The sequence below is a fragment of the Trematosphaeria pertusa genome (assembly GCF_010094035.1).
Source record: "Trematosphaeria pertusa strain CBS 122368 unplaced genomic scaffold BU26scaffold_6, whole genome shotgun sequence".
NCBI classification, from domain to species: domain Eukaryota; kingdom Fungi; phylum Ascomycota; class Dothideomycetes; order Pleosporales; family Trematosphaeriaceae; genus Trematosphaeria; species Trematosphaeria pertusa.
The window spans coordinates 611,636-634,532 of record NW_022987217.1 but is presented as its reverse complement, the minus strand read 5'-3'; the positions used below and the strand labels follow the sequence as shown (position 1 = coordinate 634,532).

Here is a 22,897-nt window from a genome sequence, read left to right as displayed (position 1 = left end):
ATGAATTGATACGATAAGTCTGGGGTAAATGATGCACAAGGATGGCTAAGCGGACATGGGCGATGAAACATTGTCAAAGAATAAAGTCTCGCCTTGTCAGAGCTGATATTAACATGTTTGAGATGAGCTGACGGCAAAGGAAACTAGATCGCAATCCTGCTGCCGGATGATATCAACCCGGACCATTCCCGCTTCCCGGACTCAAATACCGGATGACTTCAAGATAGCCTCAATAATCTTGGCGATGGCCTAAACCTTTTCTTCTTCAAACCGTCTGGCCACAACCTGGACTCCAACTGGAGCACCACCATACACAGCTGCGTCATCTACGATGACCTTGTCAGCTTCTGTCTGGTGGCGAGGGTGTTTAGCGGACTCACAGGCTTTCCAATTCTTGGCGTCTACATCGTTGAGCGGCTTGTAGTTGGGATTGGCTTTATCGATGGACTGGTCGGCCTTTGTCACAGGAATAACGATGACGCTGTAGTCTAGGAGGTTGATTGCTTCGGTGTAAGCTTTGCTGCGGTCAGCAACGCACATTTGGGGACGGAAGGAAGCGTTACCTGTGTGATAGAATTTGCCGGGAATGACAGCTGCATGCGGGGCCACGGGCATGGCCACAGCATCTACGAGCTGACCATCTTGACCTGCTGTCGAGTTCCAGTCGTCTGAGTATGCTCCTTCGTAGTCCCGACCCTCCACCGTCAACTCTTGATGCGTGATGAGTGACAATGTGTCTCGAAGCTGGAAGGTGGCTCGAAGAGGGGGAATCAGTGGTTCTCCAGATAGACTCAGTTGCTTGTGGATGTCATGGCCGCCATCTGCCTTCAGAAAGGCAAGGTGGACCCGCTTGGCTGTGCGCTGGTCTGGTGGAGTCCACTCGACCACCTAATGCCAGCCTTCTTCACAGATTCTACGACAGTGCGAAGTCCGCGGGCGATGGGCGGCTGCGGTGTAACTACATCATCTGTCCAGTAAATACCCAACTTGAGAGGCTTCTGATCATTTACAGCTCCGTCTGCGGTAGCTCCGGCCAACGTCTCATCTACTAGATGCTGGCGCCATGGTACAGGAGCCAGAAACGGATCTCTGAGCCAGGGCTGTGTTGCAGCTAATGAGCTGAAGACGAGATGAATCGCATCGAGAGATGTCGCCAAGATACCGACGGAGGGATATGTCGTCTCTCCCGAGATGACATTCGCAACGCGGCAATAGGAGAGCCTGGTATGGGTCGGTCTGATGGCATAGATACCGTTGAATGCGGCGGGTATTCGGACGGATCCACCAATATCTGTACCCAGTCCAACCAGACTCCCCTGAAGCGCTTGAAGAGGCCCCTCCCCTGCTGAAGAGCCGCCACAGGGAGGTTTCGGTTGACGGGGTTAAGGGTTGTGCCAATGAGGTTGTTGACAGTTTCGCCGTGGCGGTTGAGGGTTCTGAACAGAACAAGACTGCATTGATGAATATATACGTCTCCTGTCTCATACACAAATTAGACCAATTCTCAAGCGATTCCCACACCTTTGCACCTGAGCCCTGCTAATAGCACCTCTGGCGTCTAGCCCATGACCGTGTTGAGCCGTTTAGTTGCCATCCTCGCTACCCATACTCGGCGACGGCATCGCCGGGAATGATCCCGTCGGCATGGGCATTGACGGCATTGCTAGAGCTGCGTGTCAGCTGCTGTTAGAGAATCAGGAGTGAGCTAGAGCGACGTACGACCGCTGGGAAAGCCTCCGGAAGCTATTAGACGTTAGCCATAGTCTCCAAATAGGGCACTATAACGTACGAAAACCGGGCATTCCAGTCGGCATGGGGAACGACGGCATGGCTGGAGCTGCGTGTTAGCTGCTGGTAGAGGATCGGGGGTGAGCTAGAGCGACGTACGACCGCTGGGAAAGCCTCCAGAAGCTGGTAGATCATTAGCCAAGTCCTCGAGAAGGCATAGCGTAACGTACGAAAGCCCGGAAATCCTCCAGTCGGCATAGCTACGACGTAGGCGTTAGCAGAGCACTCGAGCTGCGACAGTATCACGTACGGAACGACGGCAGAGCTAGAAGAATGTTAGTTAAGCTTAGAGAAGTGGCGTAGAGCTACGTACGGCCAGAAGGAAAGCCTCCAGAAGCTACTAAATCATTAGCCAAGTCCTCCAAAAGGCATAGCGAACGTACGAAAAGGAGGAAATCCTCCAGTCGGCATAGCTACGATGCAGACGTTAGTTGGGCATTGGTGTTGTGATAGCACCACGTACGAAACGATGGCATTGCTGGAAGAATATCAGCGGAGCTGGGGGAAGTGATGTGGAGTTACTCACGGCCAGAGGGGAATCCTCCGGTGGGAACTAGGGCGCTGTTAGAGAGAATGGTTAGCGTACGTGTCGTGAATACGTACACGGCGGGAATCCTCCAGTCGGTGCCGCTGCGTAGTGGTCAGTAGAGCTGCTCTCGAGTTTGCCTGGTGTGACTGCAGAGACACGTACGGAACGATGGCATGGCTAAGCAACTATTAGCGATGTCTCTTAGGGTATCTCATGAACGATACTTACGACCAGAGAAGCTTGGGACTACAGCATGGTTAGAGAAAATGGCTAATATATGGGCGATGCCGACATACATCCAGAGGGAAAGCCAGAGGGTAGGCCAGGGGGGACGCCTATTTCCAAGTCAGGACCGAGAGAATGGGCGAGTCTGTAACGGCAGCAGTTACGTACTAGTCATCTGAGGATCAGCGATGGGTGCGCCAACGGCGCTGTGGAATGTTAGTTGTCAAGTACACGCCTCTCGTATATAGGAGGGTTTACCCAGCAGCGAAGATAGCCAAGAGAGTAAGCTTCATGGTGATAGATGGTATCAACAAAAGGCCTGTGTCTCAGAGAAAGGGCGTGAAGTGTGGTCTAGCGAAGAACTGATTGCTCGCAGATAGCATCCTTAGGTTGAACAAAGTTGTGCTTTTATATACCAGCGTCAGGCCGTCGAAGCGTGCTCTAGGCCCCAGCATCGAAACCTTCTCACCCGGAACAACGTCATGCCAATCTGACGTGCGTGGAAGTTGTTTCGATGATCGCAGTTCGTAAATGAGGCTCAATATGCTGTGTGAAACGCGACTAGCTAGCGGAGCTGTTGAGAGGCACAGCGGCGCGACGGCCTATTTTCTCATCTTGTAGCAAATCTCCGAAGTGGCGACGTTGGGTTTAATAGAGAGGCGCGGGCGGGGAGGCTGAAAGATGCATGCTCGTGGGTGCGGATTAATCTGGAGTTGATTTAGACCTGGTACTTTGCAATGGTAAGCTTTTTATAAGACGAACCAAGTAGTCTCAAACCGAGCAAGGGGTGAGTCCGATGTGGCTCGATATGGTCTGTCGAATGATGTTGGCGTGGTGGTTCCAGTGAGATGGCGCCTTGACGTTTCTGCGATATGAAAAAGTGCTCTAATCTGACACTCGCCCTGGGAAACGTGGGTCCATGCTGGAGAAACTCCGACAAGCATGTAAACTGTTGAGAACCGCATGCACGCGGGTATGGCATTGCGGTCTGCGGAAGCCTGCAACCGTAGCTGTCGGCATCGAGGCCGGGGTTATTTAGCCTCTTCATTCCCATTGCCGGAGCAGCAGGGCCACCTATAAGCAAACGAAAGAAAAGGGCCGGAAGACGCCGAGACGATAGTGATGGATGATCAGGAGAGTAGAAGCCAGGGACGGTATACTAGAGGGATCTGCGTGACGTAGTTGAACTGGCCAATCCCAAGCAGTGCAAGGAAGCTTGGATATAGATGAGCTGGCTAATAAAGAAAAACCGAGAAAACTTGAGAGGAGAAGCGTGGCATTAGATTGACGGGACCGAACAGTGACCTCCCCCCAACGTCACGCGGGTAGCGATGAGATTCGAAAGCGGGGAAGGCGGTTCTGACCTGCGGTCGTGAGGGCTATCTTCTGGCATGCGTCTGGATGGCGTCTCCCACAACCACGAACGCATGCGGAGAAGGTCCGTCTCCCTGCTCCCCTGCGCATACCGTCTGACCCTTCTCTTGCCCACCCATCTTCAAATTCAGACGCAGGACGCCGACGTCCTTGGGCTCCACCAGGTGAGGCAAATCGATCGTCGCGCATAAGGCATTATATCTGAGACCTGGTGAGACGGACAGTGCAAAAAGCGCGAAGTGTGAACGGTGGTTGAATATAAAGTAATATGAGGTGGATATAAGCTTTGGTTCAGACGGTGGCGCTAACCGGACGTAAATTGCGTGTGCGCCGCACTAGTGCTGTGATTGGCTAGGGCCTCGAAATGTTCCTGATTTCTGCCGTCCCGCTTCTGCAGGCTTCTCCGCAGTCGGGTGATGAAATCAACGCGGAGCGCATTGCGGTGGCGCTGGATGGGAATCTCGTGCCGACGTTCTGACCCTGGGCCCGTGGCCAGCTTTCGCCGACAGTATGAGCTTGTGAACGAGCATTCCGGTCTGGTCGGGCACTTTGGGACCACATATCGCCGAGGCACATTCAACAGCCTCTACGAAAGATCAAGCCACCGCCGTCCAGCATAGGTCCACTACCATGCTCGCCAACCGGCGGGACGAAGCGTGCATAATCGAAAGTCCGACAAACAGTAGGAAGAAAGAGGACCAATGATTGACGTGTTCGTTCACCTCTATCCAAACGCCTTGCCGACCCACGTACGTAGGCTAAGATGTTATCTCAAAGTTCATTCATGTCATAGTATGCTTGCTCATAGTTACTCCGCGCAATGCATCAGGCACCAAAACACTAACGGCAGCTAGTAGACTTCATCAAAGCTTTTCCGCGACGCCTCCTTCATTCTCTCAATTTCTTTCTCGCCCACTTTCTTCTCGGCATCAAGTATCGTTAGTTCTTCCTCGTCGTTTGGCCTTTCGTCTTCGCTTTTCTCCACGATCATATCACCTTTGAGTGCCTCCCTCAATATCGGCATACCCTCGCCCTCGATGGTAGTGGGCGCAACTGTCTTGGTGTTGGGCTCTGGAACCTCGTCGCTTTGCTCGTCTCCGTCGCCGAGCGCGTCCGCACGAGCACCGGCTCCCATACCGGACTCCTCCTTCCAGCTCTTCTCCGTCATCCTGCGGGCGGCTTTGCGGTCCTTGCTCTGCTGCCGCGCCTTGGAGCTCGCTCGAAGCTTCGATTTGCCCGGTGAGCTGTGCGTGCCGTTGTGTGAATGGGCATGGCGCATGCCGGGGAAGTAGTCCGAGTCGTCGGAGAGACCTTCACCGGGAGAGACCACCGTGCTGCTACCACTGGAGTCGCGTGGGTATAGATGTCGTAGAATCGCAGCAGTTCGCGGTGCCGGATGCTGATGAGTCCGCGGGATTGCTGCGGCGGCCTCCTCTTGTTCGCTACTCTGTACCACCTCTTCGTTGGAGCTCGATGAAGCATCGTCGGAGGCGTCATTCGGGGACGCAGGCGTCAGAGGCATGGTAGGAATCGGCACATTTTTGTTGCTTGGCTTGCGCGCCACCTTGGAGGGCGAGGGTTCTTTGATGGCTGGTGCATGGTCTGCTTCCTGCGATGCGATTGGGTGATCTTCCTTCTCCCCGTCGAAGTGTGAGGGAGGCAGGGATTGGTTGCCGAGAAAGTCAGCAGTGTTCTTCCGCATAATCCTTCGCGGCCAGCTGATCTTATCATGGTTACACCCATTCACACATCCTCCCCAGCGGCGCACAGGGATAATGGGGGACGAATTCGCGTTCGCAGAAGCAGGCGTAGCTCTGGTTGGAGTGGGTGCGCTTCCATTGGGGGTGCCTGCCACTGCAGCACGCCGTTTCAGGTCGGACCACGTCCGCAATTCGTTCTCCAGGATGTACTTTCCGTTGGTGGGGTTCTGCTTCATGACGATGAACTCGCAGTGGTTTATGTTGCGTAGGTCTTCGAAGTATTCGACGGACCAGTGGTACCTGCCCCGATTAGTATCTCGTCCTTGCACCATGCGAGGTGCCAACCTAGCGTCTTTTACTTACCACTTCATGAGGAAGACTCTCGTCATCAGGCCATGGGTGACCAGCACACAAACACTGGGGAAGTCTTCCTCTCCGAATTGCCTCCACATGCTTTCATTGAAGCCGCTTATTCGGTCATAGGCATCTGCCGCGCTCTCTCCACTGGGAATGCGGTAGAAGAAGTGGCCGTAGTCGGCCCGCTCCTGCCACATCCTCTCCATCTCTGCCGAACATGGCTGGAAGTTTCCAAAGTCCTGCTCACGGAGTCGCGGCTCCTCGAAGACTTTGATCTTGTGGCGCGGGAAGGGAGAGGGAGTGGGGTCATCGGAGGTGAGGGTGCGGAGGATGCCCTCGGTGGTCTCGCGCGTGCGGCGGTAGGGTGAGGTGAAGAATTGGAGCGTATCGTCGGGTTTGAGCAAAGAACGAAGTTGCCGTCCTGCTTCCTCTGCCTATTCGCGTGGAGACACAATCAGCTGCTTGTGCGATCGTGCGGCGAGCGCTGCGGGAGGGGGGAGAGCTAAAAGTCGTACCTGGCTCCAGCCATGGGGTGTCAGCTTGACCCTGTGGTCGGGTATGAACTGGTGGATATCGCGGTTCTTGTTGCCTTCGGACTGCGCATGGCGCACCAAGATAATCATCTGTCACCCGCATCAGCCAGCCGTACGTCTCTCGGATAACCTTGGAAGGGTCCACTCACCCGTGGCTTGCCCATGGTGGTAATTTACGCCAGGGGACGTGAGTATTGTCGAGTGCTTGTTGCCCAGAGAGAGCGAAGATTGTAGCGCAGAAGCAGTGGAACAACAATCCTGTTTGTGCGTGGGAAGACGTGTGAAACCGCGTGCCGTCATAAGTTCAAGCGCCAACGACGCAGGTGTTCTGGGCGATTTCGCAGGCGCACCTGGTCGCTGTGCCCCGCCGTATCGTCCCAAAATTAGTTGGCCCGGGCGCTGGTCGCATAAACGCCTCGCGTCATTCGCGCCTTCTCACCACTGCACCTGCATACAATCACTCTTTCACTCCGCAGCCTTCCAGAAGTGCCCGATCCATCGCGTCCTCGCTCGCGGCTCTCCAGTCGCCTGATTCTGCACCACAACCGGCATTAACCGCCGGCAACCACCACACGTCTGCCTACATCAGCCCACCTCAATCTTTCTCGGCATGTCGGAGCCCATCCCGGAGTCCATTCCCACCTCCGCAGACCCCCGATCGAAGCGGCCCGTCAAGAAGCGCGCTCTCACTCCACGAGCCCACCTCGCCGCCGACGTCGAAGCGCTCTTCGCGAAGCCAGACCGCGACATCCGGATCCCCGGCGCCGAGTCCAAGAAGAGCCTCGCGCCACCTCCAGAAATTGTCGCAAACGTCCAGGGCTCGAGCGCCGGCGCAGGAAGCGGAGAGTTTCACGTATACAAAGCGAGCCGCCGGCGTGAATATGAGCGGCTGCGGCTGATGGATGAGGAGGTGAAGAAGGAAGAGGATGAGGAAGCATTCCAGGAGAGGAAAGCAGAGCTGGAACGGAAGGATCGCGAGAAGACCGAGAAGAATAGGGCGAGGCGAGAGAAGCAGCGGGCGCGGAAGATGAAGCAGAAGAAAGGCCAGAAGGGGGACAGTGGTGGCAGCGACAAGGAGGGCACGCCAGCACCTGATGGTGGGAGGGCGAAGAGGAAGCTCGCGCCAAATGCAAATGCTCCGCAAGCGGCCGAAGACGAAGACGATCAGGTCTTGAATGGGGGTGGGGAAGTCAAGAATGCCGATGAGAGCGGTCTGGTCATTGAGGATGATGACTGAATAGGATTAGTGGCTGGCGGATACCTAGGTATGCATTTGTGAAGAGCGCGGTCTTCCATGCAAACCCTTCCGTGCGAACTCGTATAAAGACCGAAGTTGTACTGTGCATGCTATCATTCTCTCTCGAGGTATGCTTTTAGTTTTCCGAAGCCCCTCGATGCCAGCTAACACGCGAAAGAAAAATCCATAACCCTAACAATGCTTCTGCTTAATGTTACGATGTCAGTATCACGCCGCCGCCGAAAATGCCTCCTTACTAGTACGTTTGCTTAGCTCTAAGACCGTCGCAGCTTTTCACATGCTAAATCGCAAAGTACAAGGATCGTATCCCAAGCCACATCGATGCCCACTCAATTATTCCCTCTATTCTGATTAGAGATAATTAATCGCATAACTGCTATAGCGCCTCATCGCACGACGTCCGCTATACGAGAAATCTCGCAGATCGATTCGCCAGAGGTTCGATGGCTCGCTTAGTCACTTCCGCTAGACAACAACCCCAATGGAAGAGCTGGAGGCTGAACAGCATTAGGGAGATGGGGTGTTGTGGAGGGCATGTTCATGTTTGCGGCTACAACCTTACTAATTGATGGTGAAGACGCGGTTCGCGTGCGGGCAACTGCCACCGTCGACCAGAGTTGATGGCAATGAGTCTGGTCGCGCAAAGCTAAAGTTGCGAGAGTAGACCGTGAAGAGAGAGATTTTGATGGTGTGTTTTCTTCGTGTAGCGTTACCTCATTCTTTGCACAGTAACGGTTCAGCAACGAGTAGCACCAGGGAGTAGGGGCGCTCCCGTGCCTCGCAACCCTTGCTTGCTCGCAATACCCTATTAAACCTGAAAGTGATATTCCCAGGTCACAGCTCTGCTTTTGAGAACTTTGTGCGATCAAGCACTAGGCCGATGCATCCAGTGGACCATGTAACCCTGGATTCATTATGGTCCCCTATCTTCAATGGCCTGGACTAATGATTCTATCCACAGGGCTGGTCGTGCGTCCTGTTCCCACGCCAGAGGCCAGCAACTCTAGCCGACTAGCCTGCACACGGTGCTTCTTCATGACGTCGACCCATTCTTCCTCTGCCTCGTTCTCCTCGACCTCTTCTTCCTCTTCCATTGCTGCCCGCAAATCCTCTTCCAAAAGCGCAATCATCATGCTGAAGTCGCCGCCTAATCGCCCCAGCGAGCCTGCACAGTACAGCACCTGTGTGAGCAGCGAATCCCGCGAGGACCGATCTTGCACGTTTGGAAGGTATGCCCGAAGAGTGTCGAAGAGCATCTCGACGAGATGAAGCGGGAAAGTGGCGAGGGCGGAGGGTATGGGTTGAAGGGGATTGGCGCCCTTGGTGGCTGGCTTCACCGCAGGTGCTGATGCTTCGTCGGAGCCTGGCGCGGGCAGCGCGGAGGGGAAGATGGACTTGTACATGGATATGATGGCGAAGCTTTGCTCGCGGAAGACTTCGAGATACTTCTTCAAGTACTTCTCGGTCTGCTGGCCGACTGCCCATCCTGCGTCTCCCTTTGCCTTCCCGTTCACACGCTTTTCTGTTTCTTGGTCTGCGAGCTCTCGCAAGGGATCGAGGGCGGAGAGCATGGACTCCAGACATGCTAGACGGCAGACTAGGAATAGGGCGCCCAGACTGCCTTCTCCGCTACCAATGTTGGTTTGTCGTGTCGACCATGATTCGTCCAGCTCGGGGGCTACACGGCGCAGCCAGCCGATCGTGCGCATGGCACCTGCTAGCTTGATGCCGTGCGACTGGAGAGACGCGATCAAGTTCGAGGTCATGGCCTTCATTTCATGTTCCGCTTGCGAAGAAAGGGTCGATATGAGATGCGAGTTCGGGTAGAGAGTATATAGACGCTTGATATGCGCATGCAGGTCGAGGGCCGAAGCATAATTCGCATTTGTGGTAGAAGTACTTGCAGCGGAGGCCTGAGTCGGAACTGTAGAGGAGGAAATGGCGGAGGAGAGCAGCGTGGGCAGGTCCAGCACATCAGATACCCGGTCAATATTCCTAGCCAGCAGCATCGCCTTTCTCCGCCTGTCTAAGATGGGATTCTCCGCGCTCTTGCTGTACTTCTGCGAAAAATTATGTGCTGCTGTCTCCAGCTTCGGAAGCTCTGTCTGAACCGTCCCTGCATCCTGTCCGATCGTTGGAAGGACATGGCGGAGGCGGGAGAGGTGGTCGGACGAGGATATTATGGACCTGTGCGAGCGTTTGGAGAGGGCCTGGAGCGAGCGGAGGATTGACTGCGAGCTCTGCGAGAGCGATTGTTGCTCCGAGGAGGTGAGCGCGGCGAGCGGCAGCGTGGTCAGGCGGGAGAGGTACGCCGACGTGACAGCGTCGGTGAGCGTGGGCCGTGAATGCGCATCGTGGGCGTCGAAGTAGGGGATTAGCAGCTCGTACAGCGGGTCCGCCATGGTTGCGGTGTTTGCGGTGTTTGCAGGGACTGCAGACGGCCCTCGACGTCAATTGAGTCTCCTCTGGCCGGCAGCGGCTGCTGAACGGGCCTCGAAGGTGGCGGACGTGCCAAAGCGCGGGCCGGAGCCTTAGCGCGGCAGACGCTCGGACCCAGCCGACGCTGAAAGGCATTGTTCACATGCCGCAGGCCTGCATATGCACCCGCCATGGACGACGACAGCCCTGAATCCGACCCCAACGCCCTCGAGCAAGACCAAGCTGCCGAAGCCCGCACTGTGTTCGAAAGATTCCTCGCACGCCTCTTCGCCGACCGCTTCCTCACCACCAGCCCCGCCAGCGACCCATCGCCGCCGCAGCCTGCAAACATCGCCCCGCCGGTTCCCTTCTTCTCTGCCTCCAGCATCGTGCATCCTTCCCCCCAAGAATCTGACCGTGCGGCCGCAGCTTTCGCCGAGCACCCTGCAGACAGGCCGATCCCGCCCGCCGCCCACATGGGCAGCCAGCCTGACGATGTCGTCTTCTGCGTCGAGGACACTGTCGGACTGAAAGACGATAGATTCAGCGTCGGCGTCGTGGACCGGTCATTCGGCGACGTTGACAGCCATGCGCCACGGCCGCAGCGGGACTATGGAGAGGACATAGAAAAGCACCATGACATAGCGTTGGGGGATTTCGAGAAGTTTATGCGGACAGGCATCCCTCCGCGGGGCGCCGTTCTCGTCTCATGGCAGACACAGCTGAAGACGGAGCTGATACCGGAGTCGAAACTAGAATTGCTCGATCGGGCCTTGTATGTTGGGGATGTGGTCAAGAGGAACGCGAAAGACCCGATGAGCGGGACCGTCATTGGGACAAAGGCCGTGTGCACCCTCTTCCCCGCGACCATGTTCAACGGCGGCCACCTTACGCATGCAATGACCGACGATCTGTCGATAAGAGGAGTACCCGCCGACGAACTGATAAACGTGCACGAGTATGTCGAGGGCGCGCTGGTCGTGTACGAGGACTGGATTGGCCGGATCGAGGAGGTGTACGAGGAGGTGGCGATCAAGCTCTCCAACAACTCAGTCGTCGTAGTGGAAAACCCCGATGACTTGGAGCACGACGACGCCATGACCGACCGGTTAAGCGTTGGCGACACCGTCAAGACGAAGAAGGGCAACCTGCGAAGAGGCCGATGGAGATATGGCGCCTTCGACCCAAACGTGCGGCCTCATGGCATGGTTGTTGAAACTCGGCCTCTGTTCATCTCCGTGCACTGGCTCAGTAGGAGAATTGGAGGCAGCACAAGTGCTTCTCAGCATCAGGAGCCTCCCAGCCGTCTATATCGCGACGAGATGGACAGCCACAACCTCTTCGTCTACGATGCCTCGCGATCGGCTGCCGCCACGCTCCCTGTCTCAACCGACGGCGCCGTCCGGTCATACCATGTAGCTGAGGTGACCGTTGGAGACCGCGTTCACTTCAAAGATCTCACTGGAGCCGCTGTTAAATACGACGGGACCCGGAACATGCCCAACGGCTACCCCCAAGGTAAGCTGACAAAAGTACCGCGGACCGAGACGCTGGGCTACGACATGAATGTATTTCTAGTCATGCAGACGCATACCCAAGTCACTGTGCAATGGCAAGATCTGACCATTACCGAGGACATGAGCCCGTCCCTGATCCCGGATCCGAATGTGGAAGATGATGACGAGGTATGGCCCGGGGAAATAGTGTGCACGAAAGGGCAACGCGAGAGTACCGGCGGGGATGTGCCCTGGACTTTCAGGCCCGCCAAGGTTGGCATAGTACAGGCCGTGAAGTCGCGCGATCGAATAGCCACGGTCCGATGGTTCGAGAACCCGTCCATTCAGTTCCTTGAGGAAGACCTCATTCCGCCCTCTGAAACTGGAAAGCTCTGTGACAGCACAGAAGACGTCAGTCTCTACGATATACGCTCTACACCCAGCCTGACACGGCGTCGTGGCGACTTTGTGCTTGTACATCCAGAGGCAATCGACTTCCAGGCGCTGCCTGCCAATATAGAAGGTCCGAGCTGGTTCGGCGAAGTCATTGATCTCGGATTGGACGGCAAGATCACCGTCCGGTTAGGCGCGGCCAAGCCCGTGGTGGATATTCGCGTTCCGAGCGAGCGGGTGACGCTCGCTTATAGCAGCGATATGGACAGCCAGTTTTTCAGCATGCCGGCACTTGACGGCGGATCTGTTGATTATGACGACGAGGAAGACGTGTCCGACTTTGACTCCGCGTCCTTCAATGAGATGTGGATAGAATACGAGGGCATGGATGAACCCATCGGTGGCAGCAATGAAGAAGATTGGTCCACGGAAGAAGAGGACGAGGAAAGTGACGATGATGAGTCCATGCCAGACCTTGAGCCGACTGAGGATGCTGTCACTTCAAACACTACCCCAGAAGCGTCCGATGCCGACCGAAAATCTCCGGTGCAGATGGACGCCGAGCCAAGCGCACCGGACCCTCACACTCTATCTTCGACGGCAGAAGATGCCGTGATGACCACACACGACTCGTCCGAGCCCAACGCGAATGGTATGACTTCAGATGGCCCCTCACCATTCATGATCCTGGACTCTCTCCCGCCATCCGACCATCACTACCTACGCCACACCGCATCATCGTCATCTGTCTTTATGCGCCGCGTCGCCAAAGAGCACAAGATCCTCCGCGGCTCACTTCCCGCAAATATTTTTGTCCGGACCTGGGAATCCCGTCTCGACCTCATCCGGGTCCTCATTATTGGTCCTTCAGACACGCCGTACGAATTCGCACCGTTTGTCATCGATTTCCACCTCGGGTCTTCGTACCCGCAGCAACCCCCTGAAGCGTTCTTCCATAGCTGGACCAACGGAAACGGACCGGTCAATCCGAACTTGTATGAGGATGGGAAGATCTGTCTCAGTTTGTTGGGTACGTGGCATGCAGACGAGCGGAACGAGAGCTGGAGCCCGTCGAAGAGCACGTTACTCCAGGTGTTGGTCTCGATAATGGGGCTAGTGCTCGTAAAGGAACCTTACTACAACGAAGCAGGCTACGACGTTCATCGCGAAGCGCCGGAGACTAAGCTCAGCAGTGCGCTCTATACCGAGCGCGCGTACTTCCGGGCCCGCGCCTTCATCGCCCATGCCCTCAGCAACAATGTGTCTCCGTTCGAGGAAGACCTAGAGTATTTGTACCGCAGTACTTCAGACACTTCACCAAAGCTCCTCGACAAGGCAATCGAAGCCGCCAAGGACGTTCTGAAACGCAGCTCAAACGGAAGTGAAGAAGGCGAGCGCGACGGACTGCGCAAGATCAGTCTAGGCGCTACAGTCATGCTGAGGAGACAGCTTGAGAAGCTTGAAGGTCTAAGACTGCAGGCTCCGCAGAACCCAGCTTGATTGTTTGATTGTTTGTTTGTGTAATCGCGCATTGGAGTGGACTGCATCGCGAGGCGTTCGAGCGTGGAGATAATTTCGGCTTCGCAGGAGATGGAGCTGTGTATTTCGAATAGAGCAGAAAATACTTAATATGTACTCAAGTGAATCGGGTTGCTCTTTGCGTGGAATGTGCGGTCTTTTCGATTTGTTCAGTAGGGTTGGGCTGAGCGTTCTTCCCCCTATGCTCATACGAACTGGGCTGTCCAGTCCACCCAAAGCGTTGCTTACCGTATCCGCAGCCTTTTATCAAGTGCGGTGCTAATTGCAACCCAAGGCCGCAGAATGTCTAGTCTTACTTTGCCTATCTGACTCTAACGGCATATCGCGGGGAGTCTGTAATAGGCTGGGGCGGATGCGTATTCCTGCTTGTGAGCTCGGATCGGAAAATACGGAAACCGAGAGCGTACTTCGCCTAGAGCTGGCCAGCTCGTGTACTGCTTCATCGAGGTCGGAGGGATGTTTGCCCTCAGGCGATAGAAGTGCTGACACGATGCCCTAGCAATACAAGATCTGCCGCGCGATCGCTCAGATCTCGATTTAGGAACTGTAGCTTGTGTAGCATCCGCTGCAGCACTTATTATGCAGGATTATTACGCTTCGGGACCGCAAGCTAGATGCTAGGGTAGAGAAGACGCTGTCATTCTCTGCAGGACAAGGCTGGCTGATCGCTGCTCGCTACCCAATGGCCGGGCCCGCGTCCCTCAATAGATACGAGGTGGCGCAATTAACGCCCCTGCTTCGAAGTCGCGCTCCAACACTCCAACCCCCGCCACGCACAATCCCAGTTCGCCTTGGACGCAAGCGAAATCCGCATACTGTAGACGTCAGCATACGTCCGGAGGTATGTGCGGTAGAAACCTCGTATCCCGAGTCCCGAGGTCTGGGTAACAAGGCGATCACAGAGGGATCGACCCGCACCTTGGCAGCGAATAGCATCACTATCGCGTGCCGTGCTGCCTATCAGGGGCTCTAGGTTTGCGCCACTCCGCCCATGTGGACCAATCACCTGTATGTCGGCCCGATGTAGTAACTTTTGGAGAACGATAACACAAGCCCAGCTGAAGGACGGGGGATTGATTGTCTCCTGGAAATAATGTATTGTCGCCCCTGGACTTCTGTTCTCGATGTCTCGGCCTTCTCAGTCATTCCCTCTCTACCGTATTTCGTTGACCTTTCCTGTCACTCATTTATCACAAGTCGTTCCTTTGGCGCTTGAAGCGAGATGCTGGCCCGTGGTCCGCTCGTTTGGGTCGGTGCACTCGCGGCAGTTTGGTTCATCTTTGCGTTCGCTTGGGCGTATGGGTCGATTGATCGTGCGAAGGAGCATGCGCAGGCGACGTACGCGAAGTTTGTTCAGTCGGGTGGCGTTTTGGATGTGAAGAATGACACTCTTGGGGTGAGACGACCGTAATTCTCTGTCTTGGAAAGCGACCATGTACTAATGCAGATGCAGTTTGAACGGATATTCGTTGCGTCGATGCCGGAGAGAACGGATAAACGTGATATGATTGCGCTTGCGGCCTCGCTATCCGGCATCAGGTTTCAGTGGGAGGATGGGGTCGATGCGTCTAAGGTTCCCGAGAAGGCGATACCGGAAAGTTGGAACAGGGAGGAGTCGAATGGAACATATGGGTGCTGGAGAGTGCATATGAACATCGCGCAAAGGTCGCTTCGACAACCGTCCTCGTGTTCTCGATATAACCACTGACACCTTATAGAATCGCAGCAGAGCAGATCGCCTCAGCTCTAGTGCTAGAAGACGACGCTGACTGGGACGTCAACATCAAGAACCAGTTGGTTGAATTCGCCCGCGGCACGCGATACATCCTCGATCAGGAGAGGCAGGCCACACACTCTCCCTACGGCGATGGATGGGACATACTCTGGGTGGGACACTGCGGGGCGCGCAACATAGAGGATGTCGACCAGCGGTACTGGGTTATCCGTGACGATCCAACGGCTGTGCCACAATCTCTGTGGGGATATCCTCGCCGCCAGCCGAACTTGACGCCACCGCAGCTGAATGGGACGTTTAATCGCGTTATATATGGACCACGTCGCGGGCTCTGCACCTGGGGCTATGCGATCTCGCTGCAAGGGGCGAGGAGACTACTGGAAGATCAAGAGCTTGAGCAAGCGCTCCCGTCCGACCGCGCACTGAACAGGTTGTGCTACGTCGGCGGTGGGTGCCTCGCTCCATATCCGCCTCTCATCGGGACGCATAGAGCCGCCGGCTCCTCGGACAGGGACTCTGATAGAGGCGATGCGGGCGGCAAGTATCGCAAAGTCGGGGAGACTGGGCAGATTGTGTTTAGCACGAAGCTGAACCTCAAGCAGCTGATTCCGATCGGGGAGGATACGGTGGTGAAGAGCCAGTGGCCGGATAAGACGTTGCTAAAGGAGATAAAGGGTACATTAGAGATACCCAGAGGTGAGGGTGTTTACGTGAGGAAGGATGAGTATAAAGACTTTCCTAGGCCGAGTTAAGAGGGAGATAGAACACCTTTCGGGAATGCATTCCTGGGTTTAGGCGTAGAGCTGAGCAGGGTATACTTGGGTGTCTGAATACGGTGTTAGGCGACTGTTGGCTTCCTCTTCTATGTTAGAAATGCAAACGTCTTCCTCGTTCTCTCGTGCCGAGACCGCTCGGTTTCCCAGGACATTCTTCCGGTAGCACCCCTCACCATCTCCTTATATTATCGGGCCAAACCGGTTACCATCGTTGGGAGGAGGATACAAATGATGGTGCAGGTCGCAAGGTCGAACATGACCGATGAATCGGGGTGCCAAGATGCATGAACGTCACCATTCGACGGCGAGATCGTGTCTTCAACATCCTCTCCAAGTGCGTGTCGTCGCGCCTTTTTGTAATGGAAAATAGGCTTTTGTGGTCGGCGGATCGGTCCGGATAAACCCAAATGCGTCTTGCCGGCCGGTCTTGACGCAGGTCAAGAAACTTGTGGTCCTGAACACCTTGGCGAACGCTGGAGTTCCGTTTCGTGCGCTGGTACTTTCTCCGTTCAACGTAGAGTATGAGCGAATATCGGCGAGGTGCATGCCATGCACAGGCTGATGAAGAGTTATAGACCGTGGGCGGTAGGGATGACGTCCGAGGACATGCAAGGAAGGAACAGCCACGTGCGCCTACTGTCGCACCCTACACATTAGTTCTGTCTCTTGCCTTCTCAAGGTCGCAAAATAATACTCCAATGCGGACCTCAAAACTATTACAAGCTTAACGTACGCTTCTCCGGCCTCTTCGTCGCCCTGGGCGTCGTCTTCTCCGACGCCGTGTCCCGGGCCGAACTACATTGTTCAATGTGCATAATGTGGGATCGTTGAGCTGAATAGAGGTATTGACTAGATCGGTAGAGTACCGCAACGGTCACGCAATTGTACAGACTCAGAATTGGACGACACTGTATGCTCTCAGTCGCGAGCATCATCCTGCTCCGGCAAAGCTCGACGTGAGTTCTCCTTCCACTGTCTTAGCGAAAGATTATAACAGGAAGTCAGAAATGGATTGAGCTAGCGATCGCTCTTGGCTCGAATGCCACGGACATCTTGAAGTTCAACCAGACAGGGTGCTAGCTCGGTAGACGTCCCAGGAATGAAGAGGGTGAAGACGAGCGAAGGCGAACCTCGGCTCCTCCAGAATGGGTGGACACCGTGTGGATTTTGCCAAACAAGAGTAGCAGGCCGTGCACGAGACTGAAAACAAGCCTCGAAGTGGAAGAATGGAAATAAGAAGTAGTTGAGTACATTATGTTTACGTAAGAGCGTTGGGAATTACTACCTACCGTACTGAACGGTGTCCTCTTTATCTGAAAACAGTTCTTTCTTCGGTCGTTGCGGCATGTTTCTGGACTGTTGGTTCTGGCTGGAACTGAACTGGTGCTTGTGCCGGCGGCATCTGATAGAACTGCGGCGCCGGTTGAAACGGATATGCCGGTGCAGGAGGCTGCAGCTCATAAACGCTCTTGAAGGCCCCATAGCGACCCTTACCCCCAACCAACCACGCCGCACCTCCCCGGTCACGTACGAGAATCCACGTGCCCAGTATTACCAGAGCCGCGGATACAGCCAGGGGAATCAGAATGAGTCTCGTCGCTTTCTACGCATCATCAGCATCTGTCTAGGTGCCACGTCGAGAAGACAATAAAACATACCGCAAGCCCACAAGCCGGCCTCGCCCAATCCTGCTTGGGGTAGAACTCGTCGATCTGACACACCCATGTCTCCCTTGTGAACCTCTGCCCTTCCTTCCCCACATCCGCATAGCTCTTCCAGCTCTTCTCGCTCCCTTGCAGCGCACTCGCATACGCCAGCACACCGACACTTAAGCCCACCACGGCGACATGAGCAACCAGCAATAACCAACTCCACACCCTCTGTGTTCTCGCGGAGCCCTCCATCCTCCTCAGCTCCCATATCCCGCACACGCCTAGAATGCTCACAACGAACGCGACAACGCTGACGCCGAGTATTGCAGCAGTGGGTGCATAGTTTATGCCTAGGGAGACGTCGGTGTAGTCATAGTCGGAGGGGTCTGTGGAGTTCGCAGTGGGGCCGTAGACGGTAATTTCCTGCGCGCCGTTGCGCCAACTGCGAAGCGTCTGCGCGAGGAGGAGGGCTTGGGTGATGCGCTCGAGAACGAAAGCCAGAACCGAAATCGGGAGAAGGAGGAAGAGCGGTGGCGTCAGGAGTAGCACGGTGCGGAAGCCGTTCGGGTTCGACATCCTGCGATGTGTAGCGAGCGAAAATGACGGACAGGGAAAGCGAACGAATAGCGGAATTTTTGGACTCCAGGAACGAGCGACGGGGGCCGGGAAGGTTAAAGAGGGACGTTGGGAACGCGAAGAGCCTGCATTTTGACTCACCGGTCGATGTAACTTCGCAAACGAGGTGGAGAGAAGGTTTCGTTCGGCACCACCGTCGAAGGATTCGCGGCTGTGGCCGCGCTTGGCGGGATTATCAACCACCAAGTTGAGCCAGTCCACACAGTGGAAACCGTGGGAAAATGAACGACAATACTTTTGCTGCGGTCCGTCCATATATTAGATAATTGCCATCCAAATTTTTTCTTTGGACTGTTCCTGATACCGCTGAAGGGAACGCGCACTCACGTGATCAGCAACGACCTAGCGTCTTCCATGAATAGTCTAGCGCGATGGGATTCTAGGAGGGAAATCCCGGCTGTCACCTTTGAAGATGTGCTATTATTGTTGTACAACAGCTAGCTCGCTGGGAGTCGCTGTGTCTTGGGAGAAACAATGTTCTTTCTGGTGCATCTAAAGCAAAAAGAGGGTATCCGCTCATGCCCTGCATTTAACGTAATATACCGTTACCAGATCTCCTGTGGTGATCCCTCGGGGGTACGCCCGGTTGGCCGTCACCACCTATTCGCATCGCATTCTGTCCGCCTCAGCCCATGATTCTCGTCGGATCGTTTCCATGCCTTCAGCCTCGGACGAGTGATCAGAGCCTCCGGAGACTTTAGACGAGGGTGATGAGTTGGAGGGTTAACGGGTTAGGTATGGTTGGACTAATCAATACGTTGAACTTCCCAGCTTGTTTGCTCGTCCGATTGGCGAATCGAGCGCAGCTATTGTAAGTTAAGCTATACCTAAGACCCATCTTCCGAGGAACTTTGGCGCTCGGGTTCCTCCCCTGTCCACGCTCGCAGAATAAATCACAAGTAGTAACGAAGAGAGATCGCCTAGTCCTCGGTTTCCAAGACACAAGGTACGGGTTACCACGACTTTGAGCGATGAAAAGCCTTCTCATTATCCCTGGCTTGCTGATCATTCCGGAAGGGCATCCTCGCGCCTGAGCTCAAGCCAACTTGGCAGGGGTACCGTAGTTTCAAAGGTTCTTGGCCGGTGATCTATCCATTGTCGGGCCCATTCCTTAGCCGACCAGTTGCGATTTGCTTCGACAAGCCGCTCAACATCCCAGACATCGCCCGGGTTGAAGTTGCAACGAATGAATGATCGCCCTTTTACGATGTCGTCGAGCGCTGCTGGGAATCCTTCGAATCTGTAGCACTTGTGGCTTCTCCTTTCGAACCAAGATGGGCTAGGGATATGCTTTCGAGCATAGCACTCATCAAGGGCGCTTTGCCAGGCGGCGTCCCGAAGAACCCTATCGAAAACATGCACCGTCTCGCTTGGGATAGGGTCGCCATCAAGGATAACTGTCAAGGAGCCTGGGGGCATACCAAAGGATGGAAGAGCTACGGCTTCCATGATCCAGAGGGCCACGGAGTCGGTTACTCCATGAGCATTGAGCTTGTTGTACTGGTATCTTCGCGCCAGGACAGACGCTGGATTCAGCACGATACGTAGAGGTTTGGATCCCTTCGGGAAGGCGTTTCTCCATAGATTAACGGTCTGGGTAATGCGAAGTCGAGGATTCTCTCGGCAGAAGGGAATGAGGCCCTGTGCATGGCATTCAGGGTACCCGACAGCCATCCTGTCTTCCCGTAAAATAAGGGTGCGGAACTGAACCCGCACGTGGGGCGGCAGTGAAGCCAAGAAGTTGATAGCCAACGCAGCCGCTGAGTAACGATACTTTTGACGCTCCCAGCATTCACCCGCTAGTGGGGTTGGGTTAGATACCGCTTGCGAAAGCTTGGCAATATCATCTTTTGTAGGTATCGCCCAGGGCAAGGGATTGCAAGAAACAATCTCGTTGAGATTTGGCGTCTCGTCTGTACCCCAAAGAAGGCCGTTGTCTTGGGAGAGAATGGCGGTAAAATCCGGGTGCTTGGACAGCTCGGCTAAGGTAGAAGCGACGAAGTGGCGTTCACGAGAGGGAGCTAGACCCCCGTTGTTTCCGATCAAGTCATGCGTCCAGCCTTCTGCCTGCAATCGACGCAAGACAGGCAGGAATTCTCCATGATGGCGAGCCGTGTGCTCGATGGCTTCCGCGGTGACGCACGGATGTGCGGAGCTGAGCAAGCTGTTCTTGAACCTTCGCACTTGGTCAAGGTAGTGGTCGAACTGACCAGCGTCCGCTCTAGTCCGATTGGAATATCCAGTAGTGAATGTAACAGCATTGGCCCCGAGAGCTAGGCCTCGCATCTCCGTAGCTACCTGCCTACAGGTATACATAAGCGAGAGGTTGATAGGCTGGTGCTCGGCAGTTCCCAACCTGCCCCGCTCGAAGTTAAAGAGGTATCCGCCGTCCTCGGAGAGGTAATCCGCGTATATCTTATCGCGGAGCTCGCGGGGCAAGTCCAGCAGATGCGCATTAGGGGACATGATATGCGGGGGCGGGTAGCGATTTGGCTGCTGTAGGGAGAAGGTTCGGTCGCGGGCGGGGATGAGGGAAGGCAGCTTGCTCAGATATAAACGCGCGCCCAATCAATAGATCCAGGCAGCAACTCTGCGCATGCGTTCGCGTCCGTGCACACATTCCTGCTGGGCAGCGCCGGCGGCGTGGGACCATGTTTGCGGAGTATCGCATTTTTATTAAGTTAGGTTTTACATGGGGGGCTACGTCGTAGAGAGGTCCGCACTATTACACAATACATGCTCTGCGAGCAACACAGTATAGGCACTATACCTAGCGCCTGTTCGTATACACAATAACAATCCAATACATATACACAGTAGTACTGTCAGGTGCGAGAAGCCGGAGGATAGATGACGCGATTTCTTGACGAACGGGCCAAACCAACGGCAACAGCTGCAGCTTTAGCACGCGCCTAAATCGAGCGCAGAACAAGAGCTTACTAGAAAGTTAAAAGAGTTGGGTGCAGCAGGGGCAGCGCGGTTAAGGCTGCAGACATCAGCACATGTGCGAAAAGATAGGTTTAGGTCTCTGCTAACCGGGTAGCGATTATTGGCAACCACCGAGTAAGTAGGCGGAACGCTAACGGAGAGGTTAGCACATGCATATAGCGAGTTTTGGGTTCAAGCTAACTTGGTAGCCAATATCAACAACCAAACGAAGTTGGGCAAGGCCTGCGGTAAAGGTTAGCGCATGAATAACGCGAGCCTTGGATTGTGGCCTCTCAGGCCTCTCAGGAGTGCGACTCACGTGGGAGGGTGGGCCATAGACCAACGCCTGGGGAGCAGGAAAGTATCGAGAAACAGTGGGTTCGTCTGCGTATATTAGCACATGTGCAAGCAAGGTAAGCGTTAGATTTAGACGGACTCGCAATGTGCCGTACGACGGATTGCCTTTGGTGGACGAGGGGATGGCGCAATATTGAAGAGTCGTAGGCTGAAAACCTCCAGCGCTATTGTGACTCTTAGCGCCGTGCAAGGGGATTGAAGAATGAGTAGGGCCCTGGAAGCTTACCTTTCGCGTGCTGCCCAAGTCAACGCGTAGGAGGTTCAAATACCGACTCTAGAGCCGGGCGTGTTAGTCGTTAAAACCACCCACAAGCGCAAGTCTACGGTACCCCATACTTTCCCGTGCAGCTACTCCGTGTAGCGGCACTGACTTGAACCATGTCGACCACCAACACCACGCTCCCTGTAAGAAACCACACGGTTAGAAGCAAGTTCCCAAGCAACAAGTCATAGGGCAGTACGAACCGGTTGTACGACGCCCGCTCGCCAACGCCACTTTCAGAAACCCCACGAACCACGAATATCAGAACGGCTGCTTACTCGTCAGATTCTACGAAGTCGAAGTGCCTTTGTAGAACATACCGCGTTCGACCACATCGCGATTGCGACCCAACACGCTCGAGAGCTCAAATGATGCCTGCCTGCGAAGCTCTTGAACCGCGGGGAGCTGCTAACCCTCGATATATTGCATAAAGAGGGTGGCGAGGAACACCTTGTGCCTAACGGATCGACTTATTAGTCATCTTCTCATGAGGACGCGCAGAGGACTTACGGCTTGCGATGTTCGGCTGCAGGATGCACATGAGGAAACCCGGGCTGTTACAGGGCGATCGAAACTTCATCATTGCGCAATTCTTGCTGCTCTTTGACCTGAAGGAAGCCTTTGAAAATGGTAGGGAGCTCTCTGCGGAGCAAGACCAGTTCATCATTGACTTGTACGCGACGCTGAAGGAGGTTAGCGGGCAGCTTTGGTCATCGATGAAGTGTAATTACACAAACCCGTATCAAGGCTGGAAGGAGACCCTTGTGGAAGCGCTCGACGTCGTACGAACATTGCAAGGGACGGTGGATTAGCTGCCTGACCTGACAGCGTTTCGCATTCTGCCACCGTTCTGTTCGCAGAAGCACTTACTCGATCGAGGACGTGGGCCTTGGGAGACGGCGGACTGGCTAAGTGTATGCGTGATCAGCGACCAATGCATC

General features: G+C 54.9%; 8 protein-coding genes across 8 annotated transcripts; 3 read left to right on the top strand and 5 right to left on the bottom strand.

Annotated features, from left to right (window-relative positions):
• Positions 1-249: 249 nt before the first annotated feature.
• BU26DRAFT_563705 (amidase signature enzyme) lies at positions 250-2,835 on the bottom strand (the record flags this gene model as incomplete). The annotated part of the gene is made up of 21 exons (XM_033833199.1): positions 250-326; positions 381-515; positions 564-861; positions 918-1,221; positions 1,278-1,451; positions 1,604-1,663; positions 1,720-1,743; positions 1,790-1,831; positions 1,888-1,911; positions 1,959-1,988; positions 2,039-2,053; positions 2,102-2,125; positions 2,172-2,201; positions 2,252-2,266; positions 2,315-2,341; positions 2,392-2,418; positions 2,480-2,494; positions 2,542-2,563; positions 2,614-2,652; positions 2,711-2,748; positions 2,801-2,835. 21 exons carry the CDS (start codon positions 2,833-2,835, stop codon positions 250-252), a joined length of 1,455 nt encoding a protein of 484 aa, XP_033684817.1.
• Positions 2,836-4,615: 1,780 nt separating this feature from the next.
• BU26DRAFT_518346 (phosphoglycerate mutase-like protein) lies at positions 4,616-6,866 on the bottom strand. The gene is made up of 4 exons (XM_033828791.1): positions 6,656-6,866; positions 6,489-6,596; positions 5,980-6,407; positions 4,616-5,916 (listed from the first exon to the last, which is right to left on the bottom strand). The coding sequence occupies exons 1-4, from the start codon at positions 6,668-6,670 to the stop codon at positions 4,767-4,769; spliced, it is 1,701 nt and encodes a 566-aa protein (XP_033684816.1). The 5' UTR covers positions 6,671-6,866; the 3' UTR covers positions 4,616-4,766.
• Positions 6,867-6,876: 10 nt separating this feature from the next.
• BU26DRAFT_290062 (DUF1168-domain-containing protein) lies at positions 6,877-8,243 on the top strand. Its single transcript, XM_033821624.1, has 2 exons — positions 6,877-7,871; positions 7,922-8,243. Exon 1 carries the CDS (start codon positions 7,117-7,119, stop codon positions 7,741-7,743), a length of 627 nt encoding a protein of 208 aa, XP_033684815.1. The 5' UTR covers positions 6,877-7,116; the 3' UTR covers positions 7,744-7,871; positions 7,922-8,243.
• A 450-nt stretch (positions 8,244-8,693) lies between these two features.
• On the bottom strand, positions 8,694-10,166 carry BU26DRAFT_563702 (Dor1-domain-containing protein; the record flags this gene model as incomplete). The annotated part of the gene is made up of 1 exon (XM_033833198.1): positions 8,694-10,166. One exon carries the CDS (start codon positions 10,164-10,166, stop codon positions 8,694-8,696), a length of 1,473 nt encoding a protein of 490 aa, XP_033684814.1.
• A 207-nt stretch (positions 10,167-10,373) lies between these two features.
• Positions 10,374-13,712, top strand: BU26DRAFT_518343 (uncharacterized protein; the record flags this gene model as incomplete). Its single annotated transcript, XM_033828790.1, has 1 exon — positions 10,374-13,712. The coding sequence occupies one exon, from the start codon at positions 10,374-10,376 to the stop codon at positions 13,569-13,571; it is 3,198 nt and encodes a 1,065-aa protein (XP_033684813.1). The 3' UTR covers positions 13,572-13,712.
• A 1,375-nt stretch (positions 13,713-15,087) lies between these two features.
• BU26DRAFT_425273 (glycosyltransferase family 25 protein) lies at positions 15,088-16,097 on the top strand (the record flags this gene model as incomplete). The annotated part of the gene is made up of 2 exons (XM_033823616.1): positions 15,088-15,275; positions 15,329-16,097. The coding sequence occupies 2 exons, from the start codon at positions 15,088-15,090 to the stop codon at positions 16,095-16,097; spliced, it is 957 nt and encodes a 318-aa protein (XP_033684812.1).
• An 871-nt stretch (positions 16,098-16,968) lies between these two features.
• On the bottom strand, positions 16,969-18,663 carry BU26DRAFT_604120 (uncharacterized protein). The gene is made up of 2 exons (XM_033835492.1): positions 17,780-18,663; positions 16,969-17,724 (listed from the first exon to the last, which is right to left on the bottom strand). Exons 1-2 carry the CDS (start codon positions 18,347-18,349, stop codon positions 17,431-17,433), a joined length of 864 nt encoding a protein of 287 aa, XP_033684811.1. The 5' UTR covers positions 18,350-18,663; the 3' UTR covers positions 16,969-17,430.
• Positions 18,664-19,414: 751 nt separating this feature from the next.
• On the bottom strand, positions 19,415-20,875 carry BU26DRAFT_504240 (uncharacterized protein; the record flags this gene model as incomplete). Its single annotated transcript, XM_033826760.1, has 1 exon — positions 19,415-20,875. One exon carries the CDS (start codon positions 20,873-20,875, stop codon positions 19,415-19,417), a length of 1,461 nt encoding a protein of 486 aa, XP_033684810.1.
• Positions 20,876-22,897: the final 2,022 nt, after the last annotated feature.